Raw genomic sequence first — 11,849 nt, 5'->3', positions numbered from 1 at the left:
TTTTTAAAATAAATTCTTTATGCATAGAAATGCACATATCTGCAGACACATACTTATCGTCCTTATGTAACAAATGTAACTCTCGATCATTTTATAACTGACAAATTTATTGTGGCCAATACCAGTTTTCCCCTTCTTTACGATTAGAGATTGAATTCAGCATTTGATGACGCAACAAAGTTGATGACCCCGAAAGTTGCTTTTGTAATAAATGGGTTCATAATAATTAATGTTATATACATATGTAGTTGTAGTTCGCAAGAAAATTACTACCAAAAAAGTCATTAAAAATATTCCGCAATTCTTCCAAAATGCAACACGTATGTGGATTGTATTACACAGTTGTTCAAGTGGTCCATTTTCTCTTCTTCAGATCATGGTGCCGTTCTAACACAAGATACAGAACAGTTTATAATTGGTCAAAAAGTATGGGTAGGCGGTATTCGCCCCGGACAAATAGCTTACATTGGCGAGACTCATTTCGCCCCAGGTGATTGGGCTGGGATTGTATTGGATGAACCGAATGGTAAGTATTTGTCAGTTGTAATGGATTTCAGTGACACGCTGTGCATACTTATTTAAGGTAAAAATGATGGTTGCGTTGCTGGCAAACGTTATTTCCAGTGCGAACCAAGGCGTGGTATTTTCTCGCGTTTAACACGTCTAACATTGGCACCGCTTTCCGGAGCAAATACGCCGACCTCACCACTAGCAAAAATGTCTCCAGATCGTTCACGTACTGTGTCACCAACTGCCAGCATACGCAGCTCATTTCTACGCAGTCCGGGAAGTATGTGAACATTCTCTCATTGAAAAGATAAATCAATGGACATTTCATTTAATTATAATTTTTACTTCGGTTCGTAACCAAGAAAATGGTTTGACAGTTGGCGATCGCATTATTGTGTCATCTGGCTTCGGTAGTCGTCCAGGTATATTACGTTATTTGGGTGAAACGCAGTTCGCTTCAGGCAATTGGTGTGGTGTGGAATTAGACGAGCCCTCTGGTAAAAACGATGGGTCCGTCGATGGCATAAAGTAAGTTCAAATAAAGTGTATCGATGGACCACAATTTTTTCTGAAAATATGTACATATGTATGTATATCATATACATACATATATTCATATAAGGAAATTAATTTTGACTGAAAATATATTTTGCAATTAACAATTGGAGATGTTCTCATATCTGATGTTCTCAAAACAACATCTATATTCATTCCCTAATTACGCAGGTATTTCGAATGCAAGCCGAAATATGGAGTTTTTGTGCCGATCGCCAAAGTTTCACTCTCGCCGTCGTCAAAAAAATCTCGTCTCTCCAGAACTGGCTCTAGAGAATCTCTCAACTCTATTGGTACTATAAACAGCATTGCAACAACAAATACATCTCGCTTGCGCATGAATGCTCAGGTATAAATAAGACGTTATGATGAACATCTGTCGGCATTTATAAACCAAAAATTAAAAAGAGCTCCCACTGGCTGGTTGTTTATTTAATTTTATTTATTATTTTATTAGTTGAAATCAAAATTTTTTATCTTCCTTTTCATAATTTAAAACCATAAGATTTGGCAATTAACCAAACTAATCGAATAAATTAACCATAACGATGTTAAATTATTTCACATACAGCGCAAACCTTTGTCAATCAAGCCGATCGTTGCCACGCCTAAATCGCAATATTCCATGCAGGTATGCTATATTACACCTTTCATATATGGATCATGAAAATTGTGAAGAAATCAAAATGTATATGCTTGCTTTATTTTACAATTGTATCCCAAATAGTTCTATGGGACAGAGGCTCCAAAATTATAGCTATTTGTATATGTATATACATATGTACATATGATACTTATTCGAGTGTATTCACACAAAGAATTTTTAATTTAGAAAACTCACCTGCCTATAAAATGTACATATAGTGTACTAAAAATTTAAAAAAATTCTTTTGAATTGTTTGCAATTTATCAGCGACTAAATGTTCGTTCATTGTGTGAATACTGAATGAATAATAGTTGCACTAATTAATACACATGTAACCTACTACAGTCCTAAGATTTTTGTTATACCTTTTATGTTATTTTTTCTTATTGTTTGCGTTTTGTTAACTAAAATATAGTGTAAAGTTTTTCTAAGTACTAACAATGAATGCAATGTATTTGAAATACATAGGTATTTAGTTCGAATATACATATATGATTATTTATTTGCTATTTGTTTTTTATTCTTATTTCTAAAAATTAAATAAAGCAATTTTTTTTCATTTTCTGTACACGTTATTGCAAATTTTAAAAATGAGTTTCGATCTTTCATAAATAAATAAAATTGCACTTTTTAGTAATTGTCACTATTATCATATGCGTAGCAGAGCGCTTAATTATTTTACTACGATAATTTGCTTGTACGTAAATGTATAGTCGCAATGCGAATCTGCTTGCGAATGCATTTTCACATTTGGTTGAACACGTATTATATATTAGTGTACTTATGTACAGGTATACATACAGACAGTACTGTTTTAAAAATGTTTGGTGGAATAATAAAACGGTTATTGGCAGAGGGATCCCAACATATGTATGCAACCAGAAACGCTATTTCCATTATTTTAGCCTTAGCTGTGTGTATGCCCTTACCTGTATATAAATAAATATATGTGACATTTGTGTCTTTAATTTTTGTGTTTTTAATTGCAAATCCCTTCACATATATATGTACCTCTATATCATACATAGTGTATCTCCTCACTTGTATATCCAGATGCATATGTACATATAAATATACTTACCCTTGTGCAAACATTTCCTTAGGTGCATGTGGCAATGTGAATTACTCTAAGTAGCACGTTTAGATCTAAATACAAATTGTATAATTTTTTTATTTTAATCTTTTCCTTTTAATATGGACATGTCTAGGATTTATTACACGAGAAGCAGAAGCACATTGAACAGTTAATGATAGAGCGAGAGTTGGATCGTGAGGACTGTCAAAATCAGGCTCTACAGTACCAGAAGAATATAAACGAGGTAATTATCTACGAAGATATATTATATGCACCGGTCGTGTACGCCGATAAGAAACGACCGTTCCGTTTGACTCGGCAACGGTTGCCTACTATACCGCCACGACCGTCGTCGCGTTCATCACGCTATTCTCAATCACCGCCCTCTTCGCCTCCGAAGAAACGTTCCTCCTTGGCGCAACAATATTCGCAATCGCGTTCGCCTACGCCACCAACGAAGAGAGTGTGGTTTTGGGATGCAAATAAATTGATTGCATTGTAGATTCTACAATAATTCCAAACTATTTATATATATACTATCTATAGTTTAGGGCATTTTTCAGCTAATTGGGTTTTAGCACAAATATGCGCACACATATATATATATATATATACAATACATATATACATACCTACCCACAGGCACATATCCTCCCTTAACCTGCTAACCCTTGTAAAATTTTCTATTTGCTATTATTGTTCATTAAGTGCTTGATTACATGGTACATTGAAATAAATTTGAAGTGTCTATTTTGTATCTCTTAGTGCATGGAATGGTCCAATTCGATAGGATCGTCAAAAAAATTGAGGTCTTGACCAAACCGATTTCTAACTATAATATTTCTAGAATTTCACAAGACATTTGATTTTACTATTAATTGTTAAAGTTTCGCTAAGTTAATTGACAAATGCGAAATTTGTGTGGGTTGTTGGTACATCTATAATACTTATTAGTGTACGTGTACGAGTATAATACAGAATGATGTACTCACAATTACTTAATGGGAATTGATTTTTTGCAATGTCACATTTTCTAATTGCACAAACCCACACGAAATCGGATGGAAAGCGAGTTGCACTGAGAAAACTAGATATTTTGTATAGTTTTTGTTTTGTTAAATTTCAACCACTATTAATAACCATTAATAATAAAATCGAATACGTGACAAATTAAACTCCCTATAGTACACAGTGTTTAAGGCACAACATTTTCGCTAAGTTCGTTTTTCTCTTGGTGGAGATATTTGCTATTAATTGTCATATAGGTCAATGATTTGTCAATGTTATTTTTTATTGTTCTATTTACTGTTGTATTTGAATCTATGTTATTTGCAATAAATAAATCGCTCAATGTCACTTGCATATTGAAAAGACTGCAGTTTGTTTAATTAATTGACACTAACTACTAAAGGTGCTGTTCCCAGGATATAAAAGGATACAATTGATGGGTGTATGTATATATGTATGTATATGTATTTAATTCGTACTTAAACGAAGATGAATTTATAGGAGATAAAAAATATGTAACCGATTTAATATATGTATGTTCAAATATTTCTTAATGAGATATGTACTTAAGTACTTATTTAAAGACACTAACCGTCCAAAATCAAACTCCTACCCCAATATTTAACATAGGATAAACTCAGTGACTCAGACCGTTGGGCACGGCTCGTAGCGCGTCGAGGCTTTCGACTGGCTGAACTTCGTCGCGAATTTCGAGGCTGGTATGGCAATCACGAACGACACTGCATCCTACACAGTATCCTTACACCGCTCCGCATCAAATAGGATTCTCGGTTGCTGACGATTTAAACCTTATATATTCATATAAGTAGATACAAACGGTGCTCAAATTATCTGAGAAAAGTGTATATATTAGATTCCCATCGCAAGAAATACTTGGAATTCTTACTAAATAATTTCAATGTACATTCGAATTTTGGCTAAATACACCAAAATTTAAGTTAAACATAGCCAAAGGATCTATTTTATTACGGTGCTGCACTCTTATTGAGGAATTACCTACAATCATTAAGCAAAGTATGATTACAAAAAAACTAGCAGCAAAGCTACATACGTACATACATATGGATTTATTGAGCGAATTTTATTGCTCATATAAACAACGATTCTTAATATTATATTGTATTTAATAAAATTTAACCCCCTTAACCCCTTATATTTCGCAATATATTTGCAGCATTCTTAAAATACATATGATTATATGTACACACATACATATTTACTTTGTAAAATAAAATATTTTAATAAAGTTGAAATTGTTTTACTCCTTTACAACTGTTTTATTTTTCTGTCATTCTCCTATTTGAACTTTTAGCTGAAGTCCCGAATAGTTCAATTGGAGCGCTCGCTGGATGATGAACGTAAAAAATCCGAAGATTTGCAATTTTCCATTGATGAGGCTACATACTGTGGCAACGATGTAAGATACTCGTAGCAGATAATTCGAATATGAATAATGCTAAAAGTTCACAAGCATGATCACTAGGAAATTTAATGTTTAAAAGCGGTGAAATATATACACAACAGGAGGCAAATCCAGAACATTAAGAATATGCCACTGTAAATGTTTGCCTTTACCCTCCACATCATGAAATTAAAGATCAATATGTATTGAAGAATTACACCACAAAGTCCCTCAAAGAAAATCGATTATATAAATACCCTAAGAGATAGACCTATGAACATTTGTGCTAACATGCAAAGTGCAATTGGCGTTAGTTGTTGCATATGATCAAAACATAGACAATAAACACTTCTGTATATGTGAGATGATAATACTGTTGATTAGTTCCAAATTATAAAAAATTAATCATTACTGCAGTAAAACGCTATTTTAAATTCTTTTGGGAATCTGAATTAATGTAATCAATGCCTTTGAACTTTTGGGATTAATTTTCTAAATTTTATAAATAATTTCCACAACTCAAAATCCACCCTTTATGTTTTAGGTCCAATCTCATGTATATAGAGACAAAATTCAGGAATTGGAGAAAAAACTAACTGTTCTCTCAACAGGTAAGCTAACTTCAATTTTAATCGGCAGAGTATTGCCATTCCTCTCATTTAAAAATCCATTTGTAATATCCTTGGAGATACATACTTATGTATATATGTACTTGCTGTCGGTATATGATCTACATCGTCTACTTAGACTTGACAGAAGAATATAAAAATATACAATTAATTTAATTCGCATATGTGAGAAAATATTTACTATATATTTACATACATATGTATGTAAGTAAATAGTATCTGTTGAACATTTCCCTATCCAGTACGTTCCTATCTTAAGTGATGGCTGTGTACGCATAACCTGTGTATTATTAAATTACAGTAGTTTTCCGAAATAACGAACACATTAATTGTCAGGCCTGTTCGTTATACCGAATTTTGCGTTAATTCGAGTACTCACTTAGAGGTATGTTTTTCAATAAAAATGAGTTAAATATCCGTAAATTGCAGTTTAATAAATCGGTTTATTAATTTTTTGTTAAAAAATGGAAAACCATAACAAAACAATTCAAATCCAATAAATTCTTCCAAAATGAACCAATTATGATACTTATACTTTTATATGGTGCTGATTAGTAATTTTAAGCTTTTTTATAAAATTCAAAATTTTTTTAATTTGCACATTTCTTTTGGTTTTTTCAAGTTTTATTTTTAATTCTGGTTCGATGTTATTTTATTTTTTCTCTTTCTTCATATGAGTTCTTCATGTCGTTCGTTAAACCGAGTACTTACAAAGCCCGAATATTCGCTATTTCGGAAAACTACTGTATATTGTTATAAAGACATGTACATATGTATGTATGTATATACATTTATGATTTAAAATTACCTACAGAGACAGAGTCCGCTAAAGATACAGCTGCTGCCATTAATCAGGTTACTGAAACGACCACTGCTAAGATCGCCGAAGTTACATTGCAATTACAACAGCAAAAAGAGGAATATGAAGGGCGTCTCGTTAACTCTGAAGATGAGCAAAAACGATTGCAAGAAAATATAGAATATCTTCGGAAAGAAAATGAAGCTTTACAAAAAGAGCTGGTGGATAAAGATGAGAGTTTGGAAAAATTCTCATTATCAGCATGTGGCATTCAAAATCTGCGCCATGAATTGGATCTGCTCAAAGAAGAAGCGGAGAAGGAGCGGCAACAATTGCAAACCGATTTTGTTCTTAAACTGGAGGAGAAGGATACGCAATTAAATACATTACGATCTGAGTTTACTGCTCAGAAAAATGAACTATCAAAGGTAGAGATCGAACGATCCAATAATAAAGATGAATGCGAAGTCTTACGGTCAGAATGCAAAAATCGTGATTCTCAATTGCAGGATGTTAATGAGCAATTGGCCAAATTGAAAGCAGAATTTAGCGTGCAAAAAGCGGAGAACGTGACAGTAGAAGAACTGCTCAAAGTACAGCAGACAAGTCTTTTGCAAGAGAAGAATAAGTTGGCTAAAAATGTGCAAGAAAACAAGAAATTGAAAGAAGAAATAATAGGTTTGCAAAAGACTAAAGACCTCGCAGAAATACAGCTGAGAACTGTCAATGAAGACGTAAAGAAATTGACTGAATCTCAGAAAGCCTTGAAAGAAAAGTTGTTGGCTGCAACATGTGCAGACCATGAGCATCTAGATGCGATGACACAATTGGGCACCGTCATAGAAGATTTGAAAAAACAAATAGATGATATTACAGTAGAAAATGGTCGTCTAAACTCAGAGCTCAAGAAAGAACAAGAATTGAAAGTTATTGCCGCCGCTACAGAAGAAGAACTTCGAAAACTTTTAAAAGATCAGCAACAAGAATATACAGATAGCTTAGAAGAATTGAAAAAATCCAATACCAATTTGACAGAAAATCGAGAAATTGATCAAAAAAAATTCCAAGAATCACTGAACGAGAAACTGAGAGAGATTGAGCTTCTTAACATTGAGGTTGGTCAATTGAAACAACGCTTAACGAATCTAGAATCGAATTCATCGATAAGCGAACAAGAATTAGTTTCAAAGATCGAAGAACTTGAATTGAATGTGCAAAACCTTTTAGAAGATTTAAGAACCAAAGAAAGTGCTTTGAAATCTCAGAGGGAAATGTGCGCGTACCATGACCATGTAATAGCAGAAAAAACCGAGAACGTGAACACGACCATGGCTGCACTTGAAACTACAAACAATCTCTTAAACAAACAAAAGCAGGAACTCGATATAGCTTTAACTAAATGTTCTGATTTAAACATCGCGAATAAAATGCTAGATGAGCAGTGTGCTCAGCAACAACTTGAAATTGGCATTTCGACGCGAAAGGTAGATAGCCTAAATATAAAATGCGAAAGTCTAATTACTCAAAATGAAGCTCTCGGAAATGATCTTAATTCTTCTCGTTCAACTATTTGTCAGCTTGAGAATGACATTCACAGACTTAATGAAGAGCTCGCTATTTATCAAAAGAATTTACTGGAAATGAAAGGAAGAAATAACGATGATCGGCTGATGTTAGAAAGTCAACTAGAGGAGATTAACCAGAAATTTAATACTGTATCAAAAGATTTGGAAGAAGAGCGTGCAATCAGTGAACACACTCGCAATGAGATAACGAAAAAAAATAATCAATTGTCTGTTCTTGAGGAAAAGACTATTAAACTAGAGCTGAGTCTCAGTGACGAAAAACGTCAACAGGAGAACTTGCAAGGAAAATATGAATCTATGGTTGTTCAGAATAAAAAACTTGAAGAAGATTTGAACACACTCCGCACGTCGTCAACAGATTCAAATACTGAGCTTTTAAAGATGTCACAGATGATGGGACTAAAGCAAAAGGCTTACGATGAACTATTAGATAAAACTAACATGGAGCGCACGAACCTTGAGGGACAGCTGCAGGCCAGCCAACAACGCCTAGATGTATTGTGTAACCAAGTGGAGATGCTCACGAAGGAAATAAAAAGCGCTACAGAGCAGAATATGAAACGTGCAGAAATGCTTAAGATGGAGCAAGAAAAATGTGGTAAACAGGAGCTAGAAATAAGTGAGTTATCACGCAAACTTGAACTACTTACCGAGAAATGCACAGTGGTGGAGAGTGAAAATGAGAATCTTCAAAAGGATTTGGCAACCTCACGGAACACAATGACCACTTCAAGTACACTTGTAACCAAATTGACTAACGAACTTAGTCAGAAACAGAAGTCTATGCAGGACTTAACAGATAAATCGACAGCTGAACGCTTGCAACTTAGTAACCAATTGCAAGAGCTAGAGCAACGACTAAAAACTAATCTTCGTGATATGGAACTATTAAAAAATGAGTTGCAAGCAGCAATAGAAACAAAAGACAAACAATCAGAGGAGTTTGAAATACTAAAATTAGAAATGCAAGCACAGTTATCAGATCAGTTAAATAGTTTAAAGGAGAAAGAATCGACTGAGCAGAAAAAAATTATTGACAATTTCCAAGAACAGTTAAAGTGCGCAGATCAAACCAAGTTAAAGTTAGATGAGGCTATTTCCAGTCTACAACAACAAATACAACTTCTACAAGATGAATTATTAAAATCTCAACTGAATTTTAAAGCAAAGGAGGAAGATCTAGGTAAACAAATTACTAATTTATTCAACGAGACTGAACAGTTGCGCGAGGTTATACGTCAAACCCAATTGGATGGTTCAAATTCACTCAGTACTTTAGAGCTAGAAAAGCTAGAGCTTCATAAGAAGATCGCTAGTTTGCAATCAGAACTGAAAACGAACGAAGACGAATTGAGAAAAAGCCGCAATGAAATCGAACAACTAAAACTGGCCGAGTCAAGCGGACTTCACGACACCAAGAAGCTCCAAGATCAAATCCAGGCATTAGAAAGTGCATTAGATCTTGCGAACACTGAAGCCCAATTTAGGACGAAATTGGCAGAAGAGGATAAAAATAAAATGGATGATTTGCGGAACATGGTGGATACGATTCAAGCAGTAAATGCAAATATTTCAGCGACCAATGCTGAAATGTCACAAGCACTGCAATCGTTAGAACAAGAGAAATGCGAGACAGCCCATATATTCGAACTCTTTGAAATGGAATCTGATCAAAATATAGAAAAGCTAGGTGAAAAACTTATCGACTTGAAGCAGAAATTGATTGACGCACAAGCTAATATTGAACAAAAATCGGCAATTATAACGGAAAAAGAAAGCGAATTGGCGAGTAGCTTGTCGAAATTTGAGGCATCACAAACGGCTTTAGCAGGTGTACAGAGCACATTATTAGATCAGGCTACAAAAATTAGCGAATTGAATACTGCAAAAATCGAATTACAGAAGCAAGTTGATGAAAGAAAATATATATTGGAGCAACAAGTAGATTTACAAAGCCAACTCGATGAATATAAAAGAGTGGTTGATGAAATGGATATTGAAATCACGGCTAAGAGTGAAGCACTACAACAGCTGTACGAACGTGTTAAACAATTAGAAGAAGAAAATATTCGAAATATGGAATCTCAAGAAAGGCTAAATAGTGATAATGTTAAAATGCAACGAAAACTTGAGGTTCTGGATTTGGAGAAAACTCGTGCAATGGTTGCTGCACCAAATAATTTATCAACTACTGTTGATCCAAAAGAGGTTTGCAGGCAGATTCATACATATGTACATACATATGTCTCATTTAATAAAAGACTGTCATAAATAAATAAAAACTGAAAGGAACATACATATTTTTAGAATTATGTACCCGTGTATGTGTTATGTATATCTAATATATGTGCATATATATATACATACATGTTTCGGAAATTTAAATTGTTTTTTATGTATGATTTTGCAATTAAATTTGTATGATATTTAAAACTGTTGACTAATAACAGTCTGTTATTAAATGAACGATATGTTGCTCCTTTCATATTGTAGAATGAGTATACATAAAAACTTATATAATTCTAGGGTGAAGAACCTGAAGGCAACATAGCACAAATAAATTTTTTGAACTCCATAATTGCGGACATGCAAAAAAAAAATGAGTCTTTAAAGGCTAAGATCGAAGCACTCGAAGCTTTACCCACGGATTATACGCAGTAAGTAAAAACAACAATTCTGACCTTATATAATTAAAAAAACCGCTTCTTAACCCTTTGAAGAGAACTTACTACAAAAAAAAATTAATTGCTTATAAATGTACAAGAAGCCACTAAATAAATTTCCCAATTAACCCGACTTGCATAATGCATATATATGTATAAGTATTGCTTTGTCTTATAATGTACGGTTGTCCCCAAATGACGAAATTAGTCTAGGATATCCCCTTCATATCTATTTTACGTTGTACATATACATATATCAGACAATATTCGAAATATCTCAAAAACTTGGTGAGCAGTTGTCTTTAATAATTTTGGATTTGGCAAGGAAATGTCGATAATCTGCCCTTCATCTGTCTGTGAATATGCATTATATGAGTGAATCGGTTATCTGTATAACTTTATACTTTATATACACATACTAAAAATTTATTACTGTATGTGAATGCTGTCGGAAAGATTTCGTATCCTATTCCGATTGAATTTCACATTGCTTACTTATTTTTATAGTAAATATAAAAATGTATTTTTAGGCCAAAAGCGTTTGAATTAATCGCTAAGCGAAAACCAGCTCCACGTGTTTTCTGTGATATTTGCGATGAATTTGATAGACACGAAACCGAAGACTGCCCCCTTCAAGCATCCGATGATCGAGGCTACTCACCTCCACCGCTCAACGAGGCGACGCACAAAAAGGTACGGAAATTACCAGAACCGCGCAAATACTGTGAAACCTGTGAAGGTAAATGTTTGGAAAATAACATTAGATGACACTTCGAACAATTGTATTCTTTCTTTTCTCAGTTTTCGGCCACGTAACAGGGGAATGCGCTGAAGACGAGTGGTAAAAGATGTATTCACCAAATACAAATGTATAATATACTTACGCGCTAACTAAGGATACTGATTTCAATATACATACATAGATATTTTTTTAATAGTATGCATTTGTGATAAT

General features: G+C 33.8%; 1 protein-coding gene across 20 annotated transcripts in view; it reads left to right on the top strand.

Annotated features, from left to right (window-relative positions):
- LOC105209613 (restin homolog) overlaps window positions 1-11,849 on the top strand; it is a 26,481-nt gene extending 14,632 nt beyond the window's left edge. For 16 of the 20 annotated variants that reach the window (XM_011180107.3, XM_054228053.1, XM_011180105.3 and 13 more), the window contains 12 exons: window positions 374-526; window positions 584-790; window positions 873-1,038; window positions 1,237-1,414; window positions 1,637-1,696; window positions 2,920-3,030; window positions 5,128-5,232; window positions 5,762-5,828; window positions 6,661-10,439; window positions 10,758-10,888; window positions 11,425-11,633; window positions 11,696-11,849. In XM_011180107.3, the coding sequence (XP_011178409.1) occupies window positions 374-526; window positions 584-790; window positions 873-1,038; window positions 1,237-1,414; window positions 1,637-1,696; window positions 2,920-3,030; window positions 5,128-5,232; window positions 5,762-5,828; window positions 6,661-10,439; window positions 10,758-10,888; window positions 11,425-11,633; window positions 11,696-11,739 (5,210 nt within the window). In that variant the 3' untranslated portion in view covers window positions 11,740-11,849. Of the gene's footprint in view, window positions 1-373; window positions 527-583; window positions 791-872; window positions 1,039-1,236; window positions 1,421-1,636; window positions 1,697-2,919; window positions 3,031-4,424; window positions 5,088-5,127; window positions 5,233-5,761; window positions 5,829-6,660; window positions 10,440-10,757; window positions 10,889-11,424; window positions 11,634-11,695 lie in introns of those variants that run through there. The other 4 variants (XM_011180106.3, XM_011180104.3, XM_011180115.3 and 1 more) reach the window with 3 other exon arrangements.

This window comes from Zeugodacus cucurbitae, chromosome 3, assembly GCF_028554725.1.
Source record: "Zeugodacus cucurbitae isolate PBARC_wt_2022May chromosome 3, idZeuCucr1.2, whole genome shotgun sequence".
NCBI lineage: Eukaryota > Metazoa > Arthropoda > Insecta > Diptera > Tephritidae > Zeugodacus > Zeugodacus cucurbitae.
Note: the sequence above shows the minus strand (reverse complement) of the source record. Positions and strands in the feature narration are given on the sequence as shown.